The sequence below is a fragment of the Equus caballus genome, chromosome 28 (genome assembly GCF_041296265.1).
Source record: "Equus caballus isolate H_3958 breed thoroughbred chromosome 28, TB-T2T, whole genome shotgun sequence".
In the NCBI taxonomy this organism is placed as follows: domain Eukaryota; kingdom Metazoa; phylum Chordata; class Mammalia; order Perissodactyla; family Equidae; genus Equus; species Equus caballus.
This window is the reverse complement of record NC_091711.1, coordinates 39,987,610-40,008,419: the sequence shown is the minus strand read 5'-3', so window position 1 is coordinate 40,008,419 and position 20,810 is coordinate 39,987,610. Positions and strand designations below refer to the sequence as shown.

Sequence of the window (20,810 nt, the reverse complement as noted above, 5' to 3'; positions counted from 1 at the left end):
GGCTGGTTGGTGGGCAGTGAATACCAGTGAGCGCCAGCATCGGGTACCCGAGGTGCGAGGGCCGGTTGGGTAAAGAAGCCCCTTGTGATCCTCTGCACACGCCCGGAAGCCCTGTGGTTCTGTGATTCAGTGAGTTTGCAAAGTGTGGTTAAAAGAGGACAGGGCAGAATGAATAATCAAGCTGTGACACGTCCCCGAGATGGAACCCTGCTCACTAATGACAGGGGACAAATCGAGGCACATGCAACAACGTGGATGAATCTTAAAAACACACTGAGTGAAAGAACCCACGTGTAGGAAGCCACATACATACATATGTGTGAAATTCCATACACGTGAAATTCTAGAAAATGCAAAGTAACCTATAACGATAGAAAGCAGATCAGAGCTCTTGCGTGTCGGGGGAGGGACTGCACAGGGTGCCAGGAAAGTTTCCACGGCGATGGAAATGTTGTGTGTGTTCTGTATCTTGATGGTGGTGGCGGTTTCATGGGTGTATATATCTTGTCAAAGTGAATGGAATTTTACACTTTAAATGGATTTATTTATTGTATGTAAACTATATCTCAACATAGATATTTCAAGAAAAAGAAACGGTGAAGAGTACTGGGCAGGAGGCCAGGGCTGTCCATGTCATCACAACCTTGGTCACGTGGACTGGGGCCTCAGTTTCCCCATCTGTGAAACGAGCATATTGGACAAGGAGACGTCGGTTCATTTCCCGTGTGGCGGCTACAAGTGTGTCATCCTGGGCAAGTCAGTGAGCCTCTTGGTGCCTCGGTTTCCTCATCTGTAAATGGGGGAATGGTGGGAGCCACCGCCTGTCCTGTGCTCAGAGCAGTGGCTGCCGCGCTGGACACGCCCACGATCGCCCTCTCCTTCCAGCACTCGTCGCCTGGCTGCTGTCGTCCAGGCTACCTTACTCCTCATCTTGTTCCCCTGCCAACGCTGCCTCTCCACACGGGTGACCCCAGGGCCACCTGCAGACCGGGGACCTCCCAAGAGAGTGGCTTCAGGGGCCCCTGTCACTCAGGACAGGTCACAAGTTCTTCAGGGGTGGCTTTCAATTCTTCTGTGCCTCGTACCCACTGCAGTACCAAGCCCAGAGATAGGTGTTCAGGTGGTGCATAATCAATGCGTGCAGGATGAAGGAGGGAGTCAGAGGGCCCTAAATCAGGGAGGATCTTTCTTGGGCTGTCCTGGAGGAGTGGCTTTCTCAGGATGGAGGACAGGTGCAATTTCAGGGCTGCCTTGGCCACGTGTGGTTGGGCAGGTTGTTTACCGCGTAAGGAAGCTCCACCCCAGTGGGGGAAGGGGAGATAAAACCCAGTTTATGTATCCTTTTCCAAGTCGTGCCGCCATCCTCCTTGGCTGTGTCTTCCCAAAGAGGTGCATGATTCTTTTTTATTTTCTTTTTTTTAAAAACAAATATTTTATTTTTGAATAATTTTAAATTTACAGAAAAATTGCACAGATAGTAAGAGAGTTAAGGAATTCAGTTTAGTATAATACTGTGAACTAGATTTCGGATTTCTTTTGGATTTCACTGCTTTTTCCACCCATGTTCTTTTTCTGTTCCAGGCTGCACTCCAGGATCCCACATTGCATTTAGTACATCGGGTTTTTTTTTAAATTAACACAGGGGCTGTCCTGCGGGCTAGCAGTGGCTGGGAAAGAATGTGAACACAGCGAAGTACCCAGAATAAACGCCTTGGGTGCCTGTGCGGGAGGGAGCCCCAGGGAGTCCTGGGGGACACGTGGCCCGCCTGACCCAGGCTGGGGGTCCAGAGGTGCTCTCCACCGGCCCGCCCAGCCTAGGAAAGTGGAGAGAAGGGACATCAGTGTGTCGGCTGGTTTTAATCACCGAGGCTGAGCATTGGAGCAGGCCCCTGGGGAGGGTGCGTTCCCTGCCTGCAAAAGCCAGTTTTGCCGACCCTGTGGCCTGGTGGTCAGCTCTGGGGAGGACCAGCCTGCAGGTGCCAGGCGGGAATCCTGGGCTCCGCTCCCCAGGGTGGGGAGACGGCGGGGCTCTGGCTGCCCAGCAGGCCCTGGCAGTCCACATGCTCCTGTGGGTTTCCGGTCTGTCCTGAGTGAGTTCAGGGTGGGTGGCCAGTAGCCCTGCCCATCCCCCCCACTCCTTGGCCCTGGAGCTGGAGAGGTGCTGGGCACGGGGAGCCGTGACAATGAACAGTACGAGCCAGGTGAGCTTGGAGGCCCCTGGGTCCAGTGCTGCTGGGACCCTGAGCCTACCCATGCCCAAGGGGGCACTCTGCCTCCCCACGAGCTGCAGGACTCAGGCTTTGTCCCCAAGATGGCCTCTGGGGTGCCAGAAGAGTTCGGAGTCACCTGACCCTGGGTTTGATTTCAGGTCAGCTGACTTCTCAGACCCTCTGTTTCTTCATCGTTCAAATGGGCCACGGCGCCTAGTTCCAGGGCACCTGGTCACACAGGGCTGCCCCCAGCACAGGGCCTGGCTGGCGGGGGCACCACCCCTCACTTCCCTCTATTTCCCCATCTCCATCAGCTGACCCCCACCTCCCTTCCTGTCTCATCACCTCCCCCCATCTCCCAGCCTTCCACACTCAGGGGTTCTCGCACCGGCCCCTGCTTGTGGAGCCTCCATGTCTTCCTCGTGCAGACCCCTCTCGGGCTGTCTCTCCGACACCACCTTTCAAACGCCGGCTTGAACACCACCTCGCAGGGCCCAGCTCTCCCTCTGTGTAACTCTGTAACTCCCCTCCCTGTAGATGCCCCACGGCCCCATCACTTCCTGCCTTGTTTCATGGACTCCCGTGATGAAGGCATATCTTCCCAGGGACCAGCCATAGCTCTTGCATCTTGGACTCACCAGCGCCTGATACTGTGCCTGGCACACAGTGGGCGCTCATTAAATGCTCATTGCTTAGAATTGAGGTGGACTGAATTCTTGGAAGCCTCAAGTTCTTGGAGAACAACTCTGGCCCTGCCCATGGAAGCGAGTCCGCAGCTGAGAGGGTCCCCAGGTCTCCTGCAAGTGCCCCAGAGCAGGGACACCCTGGGGCAGGGGGGTGGCCAGGGCCCAGCCCAGCACCGGAGGGCCCCCTGAGCTGCTCTGCCAGACCGCATGCTCCGCCTTCTGCAAACGGCCATGGGGCAGCGGCTTGGGTAAGTTCCCCTTCCGCTTCCTCCTGCCTCCTGTCCCGCTGCTGCTGCTCCCCTGCTGGTGGCCTCGCCAGGCTCTCCACACCCCTGGTGTCTGCAGAAGCGCTCTCTGCCCTGAGCTGTCACCGCCGCTGCCTGCCAGGCCCCGGACACGATGCAGGCCATCAAGTGTGTGGTGGTGGGAGATGGGTAGGTACCTTGCTGAACTTTCTCACAGACCCCTACCAGGTACACCACCCCCCCCCCCCCCCCGGCTCCCGGCATCCCTGGGGAAGCCCCCCTCCTGCAGATGTAGGAGTCCCTGGGAGGCAGCTGGGATGAGCCGCTCCCTTCTTCTTCCAGGCCCCAGAGGGGGCCCGCGGGTGGGCCGAGGATAGCTTCACTCTCTGCCCACTCCACCCCGGAAGCTGCCTGTGGAGGGTACAGGACTGCAGGTGGGGGTGCCTGGGGCCCCTTGCTTGCACTCCAATAGCTGCAGCAGGTCCCCCATGGGACCTCAGTCTTTAGCCCTCTGGATGCAGGTGGGGGGTGGGGAACAAGAATCTGGCCTTTGTCCCCAGGCTGACCTGGGCTCTACTCACTGGCTTATGCTGCTGTGTGGCCTTGGGCAAGTCGCAGTGCCTCTCTGAACCTCAGCTTGGCCATCCGCAAAGAGGCCTATGCCCCCAGGGTTGTTGTGGAGTCACTTGAGATATTTTGAGTGACTGTCCTTTGCTCAGTAAATGTTAGCCTCCTTCCCTTCCCCTCCCCCCTCCCCCCTCAGCCCGCCTGGCTGGGGAGGATGTGTGGGGGATGTGGGCGAGGAACAGAAGGGGGAGGGGGACGTAAGAGACAGAGTTAGGAAAGGAGGAGGGAAGAAGGAGGGGAGGGTGGCTGGGGCGGGTCATGGGGACAGGCGGGGCTGGGGGGCCTTGGCAGCTGTCAGACCTCAGCGAGCTCCGCTTGTCATGTCCCCCTGTGAGCCTCAGTTTCCTCATCTGTCAAATCACAGGTCTAATATGCCAATCTCTTGTGCCTCCCAGCAACTGTGTCTTAGGGTCCAGCCCACAGGTACATCCTGAGGTTTTGCGTCAGTCCAGTCCGACATACCCCAGCATATTCCAGCTGGGCCGGGCTCTTGTCCGACCCTCCCATTCTGCAGAGGGGCAGCCTGAGGCCTTGAGAGACTGGGATCTTTGCTGGCCCCGGCAGTCAGGGGCGGGTTATCAGGCAGCTCAGCTGACTCTGATGCACAGCTGGCATTATCTGCCCGCCCGCCCAGCCCTGCTCACTTCTGCTTTGTATCTGATCTGAGAGGGAGGGCAAAGCCAGGGGCGACGCTCTGCTCATTCCAAGTTACCTTGGTGGCAGGCCCCGGAGGGCAGCGGGCAGGAGGACAGGGCGGGCGGCCAGCCTCCTGAGAACAGGAAGTGACAAAACCCAATGGGGGAGGCCCGGGACTGCCCCTCTGGCCTCTCAGCTTCCCTCTGAGCTACCTGTGCCCCCCATCTCGCCCCCTCTGTTTTGTCCTCCCTCCGACCCTCCCTCGAGGCCCATTTTGCAGGTGGGGAAACAGAAGCTCAAAGAAGTTAAGCAATTTGCCTGAGACCTCATGGGATTCGAGCCCAGGTCTCTCTGACTCCCACGCTCCGTGCTCTTCACGGCTCTGCCTTCGGGCGAGGTGGGGGGACAGGGCCCCAGGCTTTCCCTGACATCTGCAGGCCGCTCCACTCTGCCAGGCACTGTGCTCGGTTCTTTCGTGGGCTTCATCTAATTTACTTCTCAGCACACTCCTGTGAGGACGAACTCAGCCTGCCCTTAGACGGGGAAACTGAGTCATAGGGAGCTTAAGCGACTTGCCCAAGGCTGTGCCACTGGTGGTGGTGGAGCTGGGATCTGAAGCCCAGGCGTGTGCTGGCAGAGCCCCGATCAGGTCACCCCCCACTCTGAACCCTCTGTCCCCCATGAGCATCACCTGGGGAAACTTGTTAAAAACACAGACTCCCAGTTCCGCCCCACACCCATTCATCCCCGAAGTCTGCACTTTAACAAACACCCCGGATGACTCATACCGCTCTCAGGTTTGAGAACACTGATACGGGGATTCTCAGATGGGGAAACTGAGGCCCAGAGGGGTGGGCCTGGATCTTCCCTGGGGGCTGGGCTGGGGGACCGGCAGGTGCTCAGAAGCTTCCCCGTGTGTGTCCCTTGACGGCTGTCCTCTCGAACCCCCTGTCTTTCAGAGCCGTGGGCAAGACCTGCCTCCTGATCAGCTATACCACCAACGCCTTCCCGGGAGAGTACATCCCCACCGTGTGAGTTCTGCGGGTGCATGGGGCACACGGCGGCTGGGGAGATACGCATCACCAGCCCAGCCCCTCTGCAGGCACTTCTCTTGTGCCGGGCTGTGTGGGCACTGAGGGTCGGGCAACCGGGGGATGCCCCTGCCGGTCTCTGCCTGGCAGAGCTGCCTGGGGATCCGGCTGGGGAGGCAGTGGCCAACACGGAGGCGAGCTGTGAGGGCGAGTGCCGAGGGCTCCCAGAAAGGGGAGACTGAGTCAGGGCGGGGCGGTGGAAGGGGAGAGGGCAGCCTTCAAGCAGGGCCTCTAAGAAGAGGGAGATGGAGGGGCCGGTGAGCAGGGGCAGGGCAGGAAGAGGGGCTGTGTTGGAGAAGTGAAGGGGAGGGTGGGGTGGGTGCGGGAGGAGGGAACCCAGGGCCTTGACACCAGGGAGCAGAGACCCCTGGACACATGTGTGCTGAGGAGAGGGCAGTGCCTTCTGGAGGCCAATCGGGGCCCTGCTGGTGGGGGCTGGGCTGGCAGGTCCCCAGCTCATTGCCTATTGGATGTGGAGGCAGGGCTGTCACTTGACCCGCAGGTAGGAGAGGAGGAGCGTGTGGGTGTCAGACTCAGGAGGCAGAGATGGGGGGAGGCAGCCCCTCCCCCACCAGCCCTCAGCGGCCCCCTTCTCACAGGACAACTTCCCGACTCTGTGGCTTGGCATTCAAGGCTCTATGTAGTCTTCTGTCAACCACACCTTCTGGCTTCACGGCCCCCTGCTTTGCTTCATGTTCCGTTTGCCGACCCCCTCTGTTCACCAGACACTCCCTGGATATTTCCACCCCAGGGCCTTTGCTCTAGCTGTTGCCTCTGCTGGGCTGCCCCTCCTTCCCACGTGCACGGATCTAAGACATCCAGGCGCTCCAGTGGCCCCTCCTCCCGGACGTTTCTCATCAGGCTTTATCTGACCTTTGACCGTGAGCTATGGAGGGCAGGGAGCAGGTCCTGGTCTTTTGGGGCTGCCCCTTGTCTTAGCACCGCGTCTTATGCACAGTATGATCTACACGTCATCTTACACACGGAGACACGCTTTGAGTTGACCTTAATGGAACTTCGTGCAGAGGCCCTGGGAGGACCACTCGTAGCTACCATCTATTGAGGGCCTACTGTGTGCTGGCCCTGGCATGACCTGGCACATGTGACCTCATCTGATCATCACGGGAGCTGGGTATCATCCTACCCAGGATGCCCTGGGGAAGCTGAGGGTCACAGCAGTTGAGGGGCCCGGGCTCCTCTGCTCCCAGGAATATTTCTCCCCAGGACACTGACCCCGGCCCCAGTTGCCTCAGGCGCCCTGGCCCGGGCAGGAGGAAGGCAGGCAGCCAGGAGCGGGCAGAGAAACCTGGTCAGGGGGCCTGGAAGGCCGATTTCTGCTCCAGCTTGGTCCCCAGCTCCCCGTGTGGCCTGGTGCCAGTGCCCACCCCGCTCTGCACCTGCCTTTATTTGCTCGTTCACCATCCGTCATCAAATGTTCATCGGCACCTCCTGGTGCCCAGGGAGGGCTGGCTCCAGCCCTGAGCAGGGAGGCGGAATCAGGTCAGTCAGCTCCTGCAGAAGGCCGCTGTCACCAGGAGTGTGCTGGCACTGCCTGTGTTCCTGCCTCTCCCTGTCCAGCTGGGCTGCAGGGCCCAATTGCTGAAGGACCTTAGACCATTCAGTTCTCGCTGAGCCTCAGTTTCCCTTTCTGTAAGAGGTGGGGGCTGGGCTGGGAGGTCCCAAGCTCGTCGCTCGGGTGCGTCCCCTGTGCAGAGAGGTGGAAGGGGCACGGTGGCAGGACTATCCGGGGCCAGTTGCTCTCAGCAACTTGGAGAACCCTGGCCCCTGGTGGGCTCTGTGGCCTCGGGGCACTGCACAACCTTGCAGAAGGACAGACAGAATGGACCAGACAACGGCTACTTTCCCAGCACTGTCTGAGGAACTGGGTCAGAGCCTCGGGCTGGCTTCACGGCTGTGCCATCAATGCGGCTGCACAGGCCCCGTCCTCGGAAGGGTCCTGCCCTTGGCTTAGTGCTCTGATGTCCCCATCCTGAAATTCTTAATTTTGGAACAAGGGACCTTGTATTTTCATTTCGCACTGGACTCTGCCAAGTGTGTGGCCAGTCCTGCGTGCCCCCGTCCTTGTCTTCGGTACAGAGCTGCTCAGCTCTGGTCAAGCCCCCAGAGGGGCTCCCACTGCAGTGCCGGCGCCCTGCAACGGGGGGAAATCAGTCACAGCGAGCTTGTGACATTGGAGGGTGGGGGCAGCGGGGAGGGCGGAGGTGGGGAAACCAGGCCGCCGAGACCTCTGGCACAGAGATAAAGATTTGGAGATCTTCTGGGGCTGAGGAGGGGAGGGCCTGCCGGGGACGAGGCGCAAGATCAGATAAGTGGGGGAGCTGAGCCCCGCTTGCTGCTGGCGGCCAGGGATTAGCAGCTCAGGGTCAAACCCCATTTCTCAGATGGGGAGATGGAAGCCTGCTCTGTGGACAGTCCCGTGCTGGGTGTTGGGGGTACAAGGTCATGGGGGCCTGCCCTCGGGGACCTGTGACATAGGGCTTCCATCTCACCTCCTTATAACCATTCTCAAACAGAAGCCCGGGAGAGCTTTCAAAAGTGAGAATTAGATGGAGCCATACCCTGGCCTGAGCCCCCCCCAAGGCCTCCTTTACACTTAAAACCCATCTCCTATCCTGGCGTTCAAACCCTGAAGGATGCTCCCTGCCTGTCCCCCATCCCAGACATGCCAGCCCCCACCCCCACCCCAGCCTCGGTGCTCCACATCCCCATCGCTCAGCTCCCTGCCCAGGTGTCACCCCCCTGACCCCCTGTCGAAGGTGGCCATTCCCTTTCGCGCCCCCCCCCCCAACCTTCTTCAGAGCCGCTGCCGCGATGGAAGCTCCCCGAGGACAGGGTCCTGGTCTGTCTAGTTCAGTGCTGTGGCACCAGCTTCTAGAACAGAGCCGAGCACAGCACTGGTGCTCCGTGGTGACCGGACCCCTCTGGCAGGCAGGCAGGGCAGCTCGGGCGTGCCCTGAGAAGGTGCCGAGACTCGGCCACCAGCGGGGGCTCAGCGCTGTGGTCTTCTCTCAGGGAAGGAAGAACAGTGGCCGTTCAAGCAGGTCAGGTGGCCAGGACTCCATATTCACCCCCATTTGGGAACTGGCAGGTGGAGCCTGGGGTGTCCACAGACGGGACGGCACCAGCTTCCTCTCTGGACCACCCTGCCCAGCTCTCCGACGGCCCCTCCGCTGCCCCTCCGCCATGCTCCCACTGCTGGCCGTGCTCTTCCTCACCGTGCCCAGCTGGCTTCGGTCTCCCCACTTACTCACGCAGCCCCTCTGTCCCCTCGCACCCCACCTGGGCCCCCTTGCTGCTTCTCCATCTCCTCCAGCCTCTCTCCTCTCTCACCACTGGCTCTGTAATGCCTCCCACGGTCTCCCAGCCTCCCCTCCGACCTTTTCCAAACTTCTCCACCCAGCGGCCAAGCGGGGCCTTTTCTAAGTGCAAATCTGATCACGGCATCCCTTGCCTGGTGAACCCCTCGCTGGCTGCCCATTGCCCTGAAGACCAAGACCTCAATCCTAACGGTGGTCCACATCCCGTCTGACCTGCCCAATCCTCCCTGGCCCCAAGTCACCAGCTCTGCCCGCTCCCTGGTCTCTGGGTTCCTTGAATGCTTCATCCTCCCTCCTGAGGGGTAGCCTTGGGTGGCGGTTAGGTGACACCTGGTGCTAGGCCCCCTTTCACCTGCCCCCATCCCCCTCCTCCACTGCGTCCCAGGATCAGGGCTGGGCCTGCAGGGAGTACAGAAAGAGGCTGCACAGACTGGGTGAAAACACCCCAGCTGTGTGACCTTGGGCAGGTCACTCCCAGTCTCGGGGCCTCAGATTCCTCATGTGTAAAATGGGGGCAATGAGAGAATCCATTTCCTGGGCCCACTGAAATGAGCTCTGAATAAAGGGCCAGGAACAAGCCCTGGGTGTGCAGCAGATGTGAGCTCGCGGCCCCCCGCAGCTCGGGGTCAGCCCCATGCCCTACCCCAGCCCACTGAGCACCCAGCCATGAGATAGCACGAAGCTTCCCACATGGACTCTCCTGAATTGGGGAACAGGATCGAGTCCTGGCTCGGCCACCAACTGTCCATGCGATCTTGGGCAGGTCCCTTCCCGTGTGCGAGCCTCAGTTTCCTCTTCCAGAAAATGGGAGTGCAGACTGCCCACAGTGCTGGGGGAGGTTCCTCTGGTCCCGGACGCCTGTGGGTCTCAAGTAGGGGGCCCCCCCCGGAGTTGGGGATCACTGACATGTCTCTGCAGCAAGCCTTGGGCTCTGGCAGCTGGTCATCTGGGGAGGGGCCAGTGAGGGGTGTGTGGGACGTCAACGTCCGATTGCTCAGCTTCTCAGCATCCCCCATGAGGGGGCTTGAACGTCCGTTGTCTTTTTGTATCCTCATCGCACTGAGACTGGGCTTTTTTTCACAGTGAGGAAAGTGAGGCTCAGAGAAGCCAGTTTACTCACCCAGGGTCACACAGCCAGGACAAGGCTTCACAAGGAATTCTCTGTTCCCTCCCAACCCTGGGTGGCTGTCCCCTGGCGGCTGTCCCCTGGCAAATCAACCCTCTTGCAGTGCACCTGTCCACTCACTCACTCACAAATGGGAGTCACAGAAGGAGTAGGATGCAAATCCTGGCTCCTGTGATGAGCTGGCTGCCTTGGAAAAGTTACTTGGCCTCTTGGGACCTCAGTTTCCTCATCTGTCTGATGGGAGTGACTCGAGGTCCTTTGTCTTGGGTCCCATGGGGCTTCCAGACCTAAGGCATGGAGGACCCTAGCCCGCTGCCTGGCCTAAGTGGATGCTCGGTGCTGCAGGTCCCAGAACCCGCTCTTGGCCTAGCACCATGGCCCCGAGACCCGGGGGTGGCTCAGAGAAGACAGGTGCTCTCGCTCAAGGAATCTTGGGAGGCTTTTGGTCCCCAGGATTTCAGCCTGGACACTGCAGGAGAGAGCGTCCCTGCCTCTGAACTCATTCAGAGGAGTGTTTCCGGCTGAAGCCAAAGGCAGCCCGGCGTCTCTTTCTGTCCCTGGCCGGCACCTTCTTCCCGAAACCCCGCGGGGCCCAAAGCACCCACTATGCGCTAGAGGCTGGAGCCTGCCTCTTGGGGTACACATTCAGCACAGATTGCTGGGGCGGGGAGGGGTGGGCCCCATCTGGCTGGGGGTCAGGAAGGGCTTCCTGGAGGAGGTGACATGGAGCTGGGGCTGGAGGAGGCACACTGGGAGGAAGAGGAGTGGCAATCAGGGGAGGGGGGCGCTCAGGAGGCAGGAGGGAGCAGGGCCATCTGAGGGACAGAGAGGGGACTGGAACACGCCCCAGGGCTGAACAAGCACAGAGGGTTAGAAACGTCAGGCTGCCCACGTTTTTGTGTGTGCGTGTGTGCGTGCATGCGTGTGAGCGAGTGCGTGTGTGTGTGAGTGCATGTGTGTGTGTGGGCTCTTTCCCAGGACAGCTGGATTTGGAGTTACTCTGAAGCCTTACGGCAGCCTGTCCCTAGCAGCATCCTGCGAGGGCTTCATGGAGGAGGTGGCATCCCCAGGGCTTCCCTTTGGTTTGGTTTAATCCTGTTCCACGTGCACTCACTGGGGGCCGGGCCTGGGGCCGTGGAGCTGAAGCAGGCACGGCCCACCGACAGGGAGCCCACAGCCCGTGTGGAGACAGAGACGCACTGCTCGTCCCGTCCGCTCATGGTCACAGCAAAGCAGTCGCCTGAGGGAGGGAACGAAGAGCTCTTCCCATGTGGGGACAGGGAAGAGGTGGCCCGGAGCTTTTCCCGCAGAGGAAGGACAGCCTGGGCAGGGTTTTGAAGCATGAATAGGAGATAATGGTGAAAAGGAAATGGAAGGGTGTTCCAGAGAGAGGCCTGGACGGGAGCGAAGGCCGGGAGAGTGGACAAGCACAAGGTCAGGGTGGGTGGGATATTTGGACAAGGAGAGGTGGGGATGGGCATGCCGGGTGGGGGGCAAAGCGTGAACAAGTGCAGGGAGGCTTGGCTGGTGTGTGAGGGGAGGAGAAGGAGAAGCTGGAAGAGCCTGAGGTCTCAGTGGGCCTGGTCAGGGGACAAGGAGCAGGGCCTGTGTGCTGACTTTGATGAGGAGAGACAAGGGGGTGGTCCCCAGCCCTCCGGGGCAGGCAGTGGGGCCATCTGTGGATGCACAGCTGTAGCACGGGTCAGTGAGCACTGGATGCGGAATCTGACAGGACTGGCTTCTCACCTAGTTCGGTCACTCACTGTCTGTGTGGCCTTGGGCAAGTCATTATACCTCTCTGATCCCCGTTTTCTCTTCCACAGCATGAGGAGCCAGCACCTTCCTTGCAGGGGTGTGCCTATGCAGAAATACCGTGGGGTTGAATTAAAAAATCTGGAATCTTGTTTGATTGCCCGGAGGCCTCTCTGGTGCTGGCAGGAAGATTTTAGCAGTCACTGTCAGTGCCCCATCCTATCCCGTGGGCATGTGTCTTTCCAGCATGTGCCCCATTTCCCGAAGGCACCTGTGACCGGCGGCTTTCGGTGGGCAGTCTGGGGTGGGTTGAAAGACCAGGATTTTAACCCCTTGGGCTGTGCCTCTGCCAGTGGAGGATGGGGATGGTGGATAAATACCCTGGCTTCCTGCCCCCGGGGGTGGCCCTGAGCACCGTCCACGCTGTCTCCCAGGTGGCCCCAGCATGGCGCAGCAGCTCACTAGGGCACCCCGTATCGGCTGCCGTCCCTTCCTCGTCTCTTCCCCACTCCCTGCTATGGGTGCCGGGGCTCACCCCCCAAATAAACCACTTGTACCACCTCCTCATCTCAGGGTTTGCTTCTGTGGGGCCTCACCTACGATGGAGATGGACATTCATTCAACAACGGTCAAATATTCAAACACTGGGCGACCAACTTCAGTGTCCAGCACGGGAGGCGGTACAGTTTATTCTGATCAAGCCTCAGTGGGAATGTTAGGCAGCTTCAAAAAATCACCTCTCCAAAGTGGGCAAGGGCGGAAGAATGGTGGACACAGTGTTTTCCTCCTTATGCTTACCTGCATTAAAAATCCTAATGTAACGAATCAGTAATGAGAAAAAAAGTAAATGAAAACCAAGCTGCATGGTGCTGTGTGACTTCAGTCCTGTCTCAGCCCCTCTCTGGGTCTTGGCCTCGGCCGTGGAACCAGGGACGGGAGGTGCTCGGGCTCTGGGCTGGAGACTGACCCTTCCGTCTTGCCTGCTCCCCACAGGTTCGACAACTACTCGGCCAACGTGATGGTGGACAGCAAGCCAGTGAACCTGGGGCTGTGGGACACAGCCGGGCAGGAAGACTATGACCGCCTGCGGCCGCTCTCCTACCCACAGACGGTGCGCTGCCCCACCCCTGCACCGGCCTCCGCTCTCCCTGCTCCCTCCTGTGGGATGCCCGTGGGCCCGCGTGGCCTGGTGGCCCCTGACCCTCCTCCTTGGCCCCCCCCCCCGGGGGGAGCCAGGGACTCCTCCCCCAGCGCCCCCATTCCCCATCGGTCCCTGTCATCACTGTGCCCGTCTTCCCAGCCTCTCTGCCTCATGGGCTCTGGCACCACCTGGCTCCCCATGGGTGGGGTGGGCGACCCTGGATGGGGCCCCAGTAGGGAGCCCAGGACGGTGAGCCCCGGGGGTGCTGGGGAGAGGAGGAGAGACAGGGCCCCCTGCAGGTGGCTCTGTGGCTGGTGGGCCCGGGGTCCTCAGGGCGGGGGCTGTAAGCAGACAGTGGGGTAGCGAGTGCCCGGTTGGGGCATGGATTCTGGTTCCAGGCAGCAAATGTCGGCAGCCTCGCTGCCCCAACTGTAGGTGGGTTGGAGCAGCACTGACTGCAGAGTGCTGACCGCTTAGAGGGCTGACGACTAGGACAGCCCGCCCTCTGGGAGCTCTTCTGCACGTAGACGGACAGCAGCCTGGAGGAGAGGCGGGAAGGGCACCCCCGCTCTGCCCAGACCCGACACCCCAGTGTCCCCTGGCTCCCCCGTCAGTGGCTGCGTGGTGTGCGCGGAGCCCAGGGGGGACACCTCCGGGTCCCTCGCAGGTAACCCTGGCCTTCTCTGTCCCCAGGACGTCTTCCTCATCTGCTTCTCCCTCGTCAGCCCCGCCTCCTATGAGAATGTCCGAGCCAAGGTGAGCTGGACAGAGCAGGGCCCTGGGGCAGGTGGACCCGAGGGAGGGAGGGAGGGATGGGCAACTTTAGGCCTGGTCCTGGGGCAGCAGAGGGCCTGGGCGGAGAGGGTCCCCAGGGACAACCAGGGCTGGGGGGACTCAGAGGGTGAGACTTGGAGGGGGTCTGGGAGGGGGCTGGGACGGTTAGCTTTACTCTCTGTCCTCTGAACCGTGTCCCCTGCCCACTCGCCCAGTGGTACCCCGAGGTGCGGCACCACTGCCCCAGCACACCCATCATCCTGGTGGGTACCAAGCTGGACCTGCGGGACGACAAGGACACCATCGAGAAGCTGAAAGAGAAGAAGCTGGCGCCTATCACCTACCCGCAGGGCCTGGCTCTGGCCAAGGAGATCGGTATGGGGCTCGGGCTCAGAGAGCGGGGCTGGAGGCTGGGAGCCCTGAATCAGCCCCATGGAGACTGCAGACACGGGCTCCAGGGCCGTGCTGTGTACTGGCTGTGTGACCCTGGACGAGTCACTTAGTCTCTCTGTGCCTGTCTCCTCATCAGCAAAACAGGGCAATAGTAAGAGTTCCGGGCAGTTGGGAGAATTAAGTGAATTAATACCCATGAAGCTACAGCAGTCCCCCAACGTGGGAAGTACTCTGTGTTAGTCATTATTAGTAGTAGTAAAATCCATCAGCAGATATTGAAATAAGTGCATTTTGAGCAGGCAGAAGCAGGGATGGAGTGGGTGTGCTGTGGTTACTTGAGGACGGGCAGACAAGTCAAACATGCGTCTTCTGGGAAGGCTTCCTGGAGGAGGTGCTTCTGTCTTGGGTGACACCTTCCTCTCTGCTTCCTTCTCACCTCCCTGTCCCCGTCCCCCTGGCTTCTCAGCCCCATCCTTCTTTCTAATTTCTTCTAATCACTGGGCCAGAGAAGTAAAGTGACTTCTCAAGGTCACACAGCGAGTAGGTGGCAGAACTGGGATTTGAAGGCGAGACAGCAAGTTGCTGGCTTGGGGGCCTCCTCTTGGTGACTCAGGGCTGCCTGCCCAGGGCAATGATGACAGGTCTGGCCTCTGCCTGGCATCGAGGCCTTTCGTCCTCTATCAGGCCTTGACCTGCCTGCAGCCTGGGGATGGGCCCTCGCCCAAGAGCCAGGACCACTAACTGGGTCTGACCACTGTGAGCAGGGACCCAGCTGCCCTGGGTGCTCGCCCTCCCCACGGGGTCCTGCAGGTCCAGGGTTTGGCCTCCGAAGAGGTGGGGCCTCCCCACCCTTCCCGGCCTCAGCCCTGCCCCTCTGCCTTCCACCGGAACAGGGAGGGGGCACAGAGATGTGGGGACTCACATCTCTTCACAGAAAGAGAAACCGCAGCCACCTCCCCCACTTCCTGTGACTTCCCAAGCGACATGGCCATCTTCCTGCCAGGGGCCTCAGGCGGCCTCTTAGACCCTGGGTCCCGCGCCCCATCCAGGCTCTGGTTCCCAGGCCCGCTGGGCTTTACAAATGTCAAGGATTGCACTCCTGCCTTCTCTCCTTTCTGGCCAGCCTGTCCCCTCTCCCGGACTCCCTCCGCCCATGAGCGACTCTCCAGTCCGCACCGGCCCTCTCCCTTTGAAACACGTGCTTTGGGATAAGGAGCAGGGGGCCTGGATTCTGGTCCCGGCTCCGGCACCGACTGTCTGTGTGACCTCGGGCCAGGGGCTCCCCCTCTCTGGGCCTCAGTCTCCTCATCTGCACAAGCTGACCTGGACAGTCCCTAAAGGTCCTTTCTCCTCTACAAGGAGATGACTCGGGGATTCGGCCTTGGCCTCCAGCCAGTCCCTCCTGGAGCTGACGCCCCGTGTGGGTGGGGCAGGGCCCCCCCTGACCAGCCCAGGCTGAGGGGGAGCCTGGGGACCTGCAGGAGGAGGCAGACAGCGGCTGCCTCTGCCCCCTCGGCCGCTCCCCAGCCCGGGGGTGATGGGGTGTGGAGGCAGCTCTGACCCAGCTGACGGTCATGCTGATGTGGACTGAGCTCGTCCTGGGGGCTGGGCCCCTGCGTTGTCTTCCTTCATTCCCCCAAGCAAGCACGAAGAGGGGACTCTCACCACTCCCACTTTACCAAGGAGGAAACTGGGGCTCAGGGAGGAGAAGTCACTGGTGCGAGGCCACCCTGGTGGGGCGTGGCAGAGCCCAGATTCGGGCACGGGCTGCCTGGCTCCCTCCGTCCTGAGGATCAGGGTTGCCTGTGCCCCCAAGCCCTCTCCGCAGTGACCCTACCCCTGCCTCGGCGCAACAAGTTATCATCTGTCAACCTGTCCCGACAGGTGGGAGACGGAGGTGCAGAGGGGACACTGGCCGAAGGCTAGACTGGTCAGAGGCAGGGCTGCAGGGAGCCCAGGCCTCCAGCTCAGGCCCCGGTTCTGGATGCCACTGAGCCAAAAAAAGCCAGGGGGGCACCCAGGAGGAGGCAGTTGGTGGCCATGGAAGAGTGGACACTGGCTCCGGTCCCTTGCAGAGAAACAGTGGCCAAACGCCCAGTGACCGCTTTCTAGGGACAGATGGTTCTGATGGTGAGACTGCGGACAGAACTCAGGGGTCTCTGTTCCTGTCCACCAAACCCCCGCACCACTGCCCACGCTCCCTGGTGGTGTGCTCCCACGTGGACGGGAAACATCCAGCGTGTGACTTTGGACAAGTGACGTCCTCTCTGAGCCTCGCTTTCCTGGTCCCTGCCCCTCCTTTCTTTCTCCCCAGTCCGGGGCGTCGGTGGGCTTCCCCTTTCCAGGAGCTGCCCCTCCTGAGATCCTGCTCCCCCTCCCTGCTGGGCGTCTCTGGGCCCGTGGCTTCCCCTCTCTGGGCCTGATTCCTCACCTGGGAAGTGGGGAATCACAGGATTTCTTCACAGCATTTTTCCGGAAGCGTCTGGTTCGGGGCCGGGCGGGAGCAGGGGCCCATCAGTGTCATGTGCTCCTTCCCCCAGGAGAGGGGGCTCCCGGGACGGGGCAGGGTCCTCTCCTTCCTCTTGTTTCTGAAATTGGTCCCAGGCCTCTCGAAGAAGGGGCCCTGTGGTTCCTCACTTCAGGGAAACGGGGTTGTAGTGGACTCGCAAGGTCCCTTCCAGGAGGTCATGGAACTCTGCCCCTGGGAGGGGGGCTCTGCCTTCCCTTCTTGCTGTCTGTGCCCCAGGCTCCAGCCCCGAGTGGTCCTCTCGTGGGGCAAAGGAGGAGCTCTCCAACTCCCCTTCCTCTCGCTGAGGGCCCCCAGCTGCCCCGAGGGGCAGGAGAGATGTCCAGCACGTGACTGTGGACAAGCGACTTCTCCTCTGGGAGCCTCAGTTTCCTCATCTGTACACTGGGCTGATGCTCAGCCACGGTCAGATGACGTTTGGAGGGTCCTGGGCTGGGAGTGGGCTGTAAGGATCCCCAGGCCTCCCGGGGAAGCCTGGAGGTGGGCATGTGGCTGTTTTCTAGAAGAAACGGAGACGCAGAGAGGTTTGGTCACCGTGTACGAGCCCTTCCCTCCCCAGGAAAGCGCAAAATTCCCGCCCGCCTTCCGCAAGCTCAGGGCTTGTGTCCCAGAAACACAGACCTGCTCTCAGGGGTCTCAACCACGTCCACTGAGCACAAGCTCCCGACTTCAGGCACTGGGGGGCCTGGGAGGGGCTTCTCCCCAGCACCCTCCCCTGACCTGGGCCTCCGCCCTCTCCCTGCCCCTCCCCAGACTCCGTGAAATACCTGGAGTGCTCAGCCCTCACCCAGCGAGGCCTGAAAACCGTCTTTGATGAGGCGATCCGGGCCGTGCTGTGCCCCCAGCCCACGCGGACGCAGAAGCGCCCCTGCAGCATCCTCTAGGGGTAAGAGCCCGTCCCCTGTGCCTCATCCTCCCCCATAGTCCCCCCCACGCGGCAGGCTCCTGCTGGGAGGGGGCAGGAGGAGAGGGAAGGGCCGAGCCTCACACCTGCCCCCGGGAGAGCCCAGTCCTGCGGGGAGACCTGACCCCCACATGCAGGGCTGGAGGCAGACTGACTCTCGGGGCAGTGGAACGGGGAGGACTTCCTGTGGCGGCCGAGTGGGAGGGCCATCCTGCAGCAGGAGCTGGGAGCCGGGAAGGAGCTGCAGAGCCATGAGCGTGACGTAGAGTCCGCTTGTCCCAGATTCTCACCCCTGCCTGTCTCCCTTCCAGGTGGCGCCCAGCCCTCCCAGCCAGATGGTTGTGACCCTCCAGGAGCCCCACCCAAAGCCCGATGGCACCCCAGCTGGCCACACTGTCCCCTCCCTGTGGCGTTTCCTAGCAGATGGCTGCAGAGCTTGGCTGATTGCCTTCTCCATGCTGGAGGCCCCCTGGGCCCGCAGGGTATGAATCTGCAGGTGCTGCGTCCTGCTCCCCTCCCGCTCCTGCCTTCCCGGGGGCCAGAAGGGAGCCCTGGGACCCAATGTCACTCCTGTGCCACCGCGGTCAGTGCTGGCTGCTGCGTGTGGCAGCATGTACCTGTTTACCCCACTCCCAGCCAATGCCTGAATCCCTTCTGGAAACTTCCGGCCAGACAGTCACTGGCCACCACTTGTATACCTTCAGGGACGGGTCTCTCCCTCCCTCCGGGGGCAGCCTACTTCAGTACTGATGGTCCTGCTTGTCTGAGAGTTCTACTGAGCTAAATGAGTGTCAGAACTTTGCTTCTCTGGTCTTAGTGCTCCTTTTTGGGACAATGTAAACAAATCAGGTTTTTCACATCTCTGTGGGCATCTGCCCAGCCCGTCAAAGGCCTGGGTCCAGCTCACTCTTGCCACCTCTCAGGTCTTTCTGCTCCACTCACAGGATCCTGAGCTGCATTTACCTGTGAGAGTCTTAAAACTTCCAGACCTCAGTCAAGACTTTGGCTATTGCAAACAGAAAACTCAATTCAACCTGCTTAAGCAGAAAATAAATTTATTGATTCAAATTTGAAAATATCATGACTTCAGGTGCAGCTTGATCAAGGGGGCTCAAATCATGTTATCAGGGCTCACGTTCCTGTACCTCTTTGCTCTGCCTTCTGCTGTCTGGTTCATTTGCAGGCAAGTGACTCTCAGGGTTTCATCCTCCCAGGTTCAAGTTCAGCAAAAAAGGGCAAGTGTTTGCCCCAGGCAAAGTTCTAATTAAGATTTACTCTGATTGGACCAGCTTAGGTCCTGGGTCCCCTTTCAGCCAATCCTATTTGTCAGGGAGATGCTGTGCTCCGATTGGCCAGGCCTGGACCATGGGACGCATAGAGCAAGGAGCAGAGGCCACCCTCCCAACACCACACGCCAGGGTGGAGAGATTAGTTCCCAAACGGAGACTGGAGACTGAGGGCCTTGCTGGGATTTCGGAATATGGGTGTGGGCAGCCAGAGACCCCCAACCTCCACCATCGGAGGTCACGGGAAAGCATCCTGATGGTGCAAGAAAGCAATGGCAGTCCCAGCAGGCACGAAGCAAAGGCGAGTGTCTTTAAAAGAGAGATGGGGGCTGGCCCGGCGGGCAGTGGCTAAGTTCACCTGCTCTGCTTCAGTGGACTGGGGTTCGCGGGTCTGGATCTCAGGTGCAGACCTACACACCGCTCATCAAGCCACCCTGTGGGGTTTCCCACATACAAAATAGAGGAAGACTGGCACAGATGTTAGCTCAGGGATAATCTTCTTCACCAAAAAAAAAAAAAAAAAAAAGACAGAGAGATGAAGCTGTCGTAAGGATCTAAAAAGTTCATCCATAAAGCACAGCGGCGCCCGCATGGAGTCGGTCCCACCTCAGTGTCTGTGATGTACAAATGCCAGACTTTCTCCTCCTGGGACAAGTGCCCTTCTCTACCTAACCTCATCCCTTCATTCATTCATTCATTCATTCATTCAACGCGTATCCACTGAGCACCCACTCTGCGCCAGGTACCGTTCCAGGGGCACGGAGGGTGGGGGAGAGGGGGTCCAAGTGTGGGGACCCCGCAGGGCGCACACGAGTTCCTGCCCTTGTGGCCTGACGCTCTGGAGAGGCCAAAATAAAGGAAAGAAGAAGAGACACAGGACTCCGACCCTGACAACACAGAGGCCCCCAGGTCCCCTGGATGAAATGCTTCGGGTCCCCATTTTCCGCTCTTCCAGAGCTCGGCCCCACCGCCCCTCCCCAAGTCCCGAGGGTCCCAGGCAGGACCCTCCTGAGGGAGCCCCGGCGCAGGGGGACACCCCATGGCCCATCTGAGCTGTGGCTCAGACAAGGTGGTTGAGTTTGTAAAGTTACCTCTCCTCTGAAACCAAACCAGAACCCGGTTAAACGGGCCATTCTTACTGGGGCCCCGGGATAAACTGGGGCCACTCCCGGGGCCTGGCCACGCCCCTGCCCTCGCTCCTCCCCTGCTCACTCCTCCGCCATCGGCTGAGCCCCGTTCCTCAAAGCCGGTTCAGGCTTCTTCACCCCAGGCCTCTGCCCTCGCTGGTCCGGTTTCCCTGCTTCGAATAATTCCCTCCGCTCCTGGAGCTCCCCTGCCTGTGAGCATGGCTTTGCCCCCGAGCCTCGCCCAGGGGACACGTACTTGCTTTATATCAAGAACACCGTCCATACGTAACCTGCGCTCTCACCTGTGAGCGCTCACCTGGCGCTTATTTCCTCACTGGCTCCTCTTCTAGCTTCCCAGGGTGGGCACCAGCAGCTCGGCTTTGCAGAGAAGGAAACAGAGGCACAGGGGGGCACAGACTTGGAGCTCCATTCACGAAGGCAGCCACTCCCCTCTTCCACCTCCTACCTCTGTGCCCATCCTCCTTGCTAACAGAATCCTAGTTTTGTGCAGAGTAGCAATATACCTAGCCTCAGACAAAAATACTTGCTTTCCCAGGCTGCTTTGCAGCTGGGGTCCCAAGGTTGCACAGTTCTGGCCCACAAGACACAAGTGTTAGTCAGCTGGAGAGGTGGCTTCTGTGAAAGTTTTTGTTTTCTTCCATAAAAAAAAAAAAGATAGACCCAGCCAACACTGCTCTTTGTCCCATCCCCTTCCCTGATGAATACTGATGAGATGTCTGGAGCTGCAGCAGCCATCTTATGAACATGAAGCCACAAGTGTGATGATACAGGCTAACATGCTAAGGATGGGAGAGGAGAAAGAGAAAAAGAGCCTGGATCCTTGACAACTTTGTTTGGCAGCTGAACCAATGCCAATGGCTGCCTTGTTACAGGAAGAAAATGAAAATGAAACCACCTGTTTATTTACTCTACGGTTGGTCAAGCCT

The 20,810-nt window shown here is 59.9% G+C and overlaps 1 protein-coding gene across 2 annotated transcripts; it reads left to right on the top strand.

The window, feature by feature from the left end:
- Nucleotides 1-921: 921 nt before the first annotated feature.
- Nucleotides 922-18,528, top strand: RAC2 (Rac family small GTPase 2). Of its 2 annotated transcripts, XM_001500793.6 has the most exons (7): nucleotides 922-3,330; nucleotides 5,364-5,435; nucleotides 12,705-12,822; nucleotides 13,546-13,608; nucleotides 13,842-14,001; nucleotides 17,300-17,432; nucleotides 17,762-18,528. In XM_001500793.6, the coding sequence occupies exons 1-6, from the start codon at nucleotides 3,296-3,298 to the stop codon at nucleotides 17,428-17,430; spliced, it is 579 nt and encodes a 192-aa protein (XP_001500843.1). In that variant the 5' UTR covers nucleotides 922-3,295; the 3' UTR covers nucleotides 17,431-17,432; nucleotides 17,762-18,528. The 2 variants fall into 2 exon arrangements, with proteins under 2 accessions (XP_001500843.1, XP_023486876.1); XM_023631108.2 differs by lacking the exon at nucleotides 17,762-18,528 and having other exon boundaries at nucleotides 1,727-3,330; nucleotides 13,842-14,008; nucleotides 17,300-17,375.
- The last annotated feature ends 2,282 nt before the right edge of the window (nucleotides 18,529-20,810 follow it).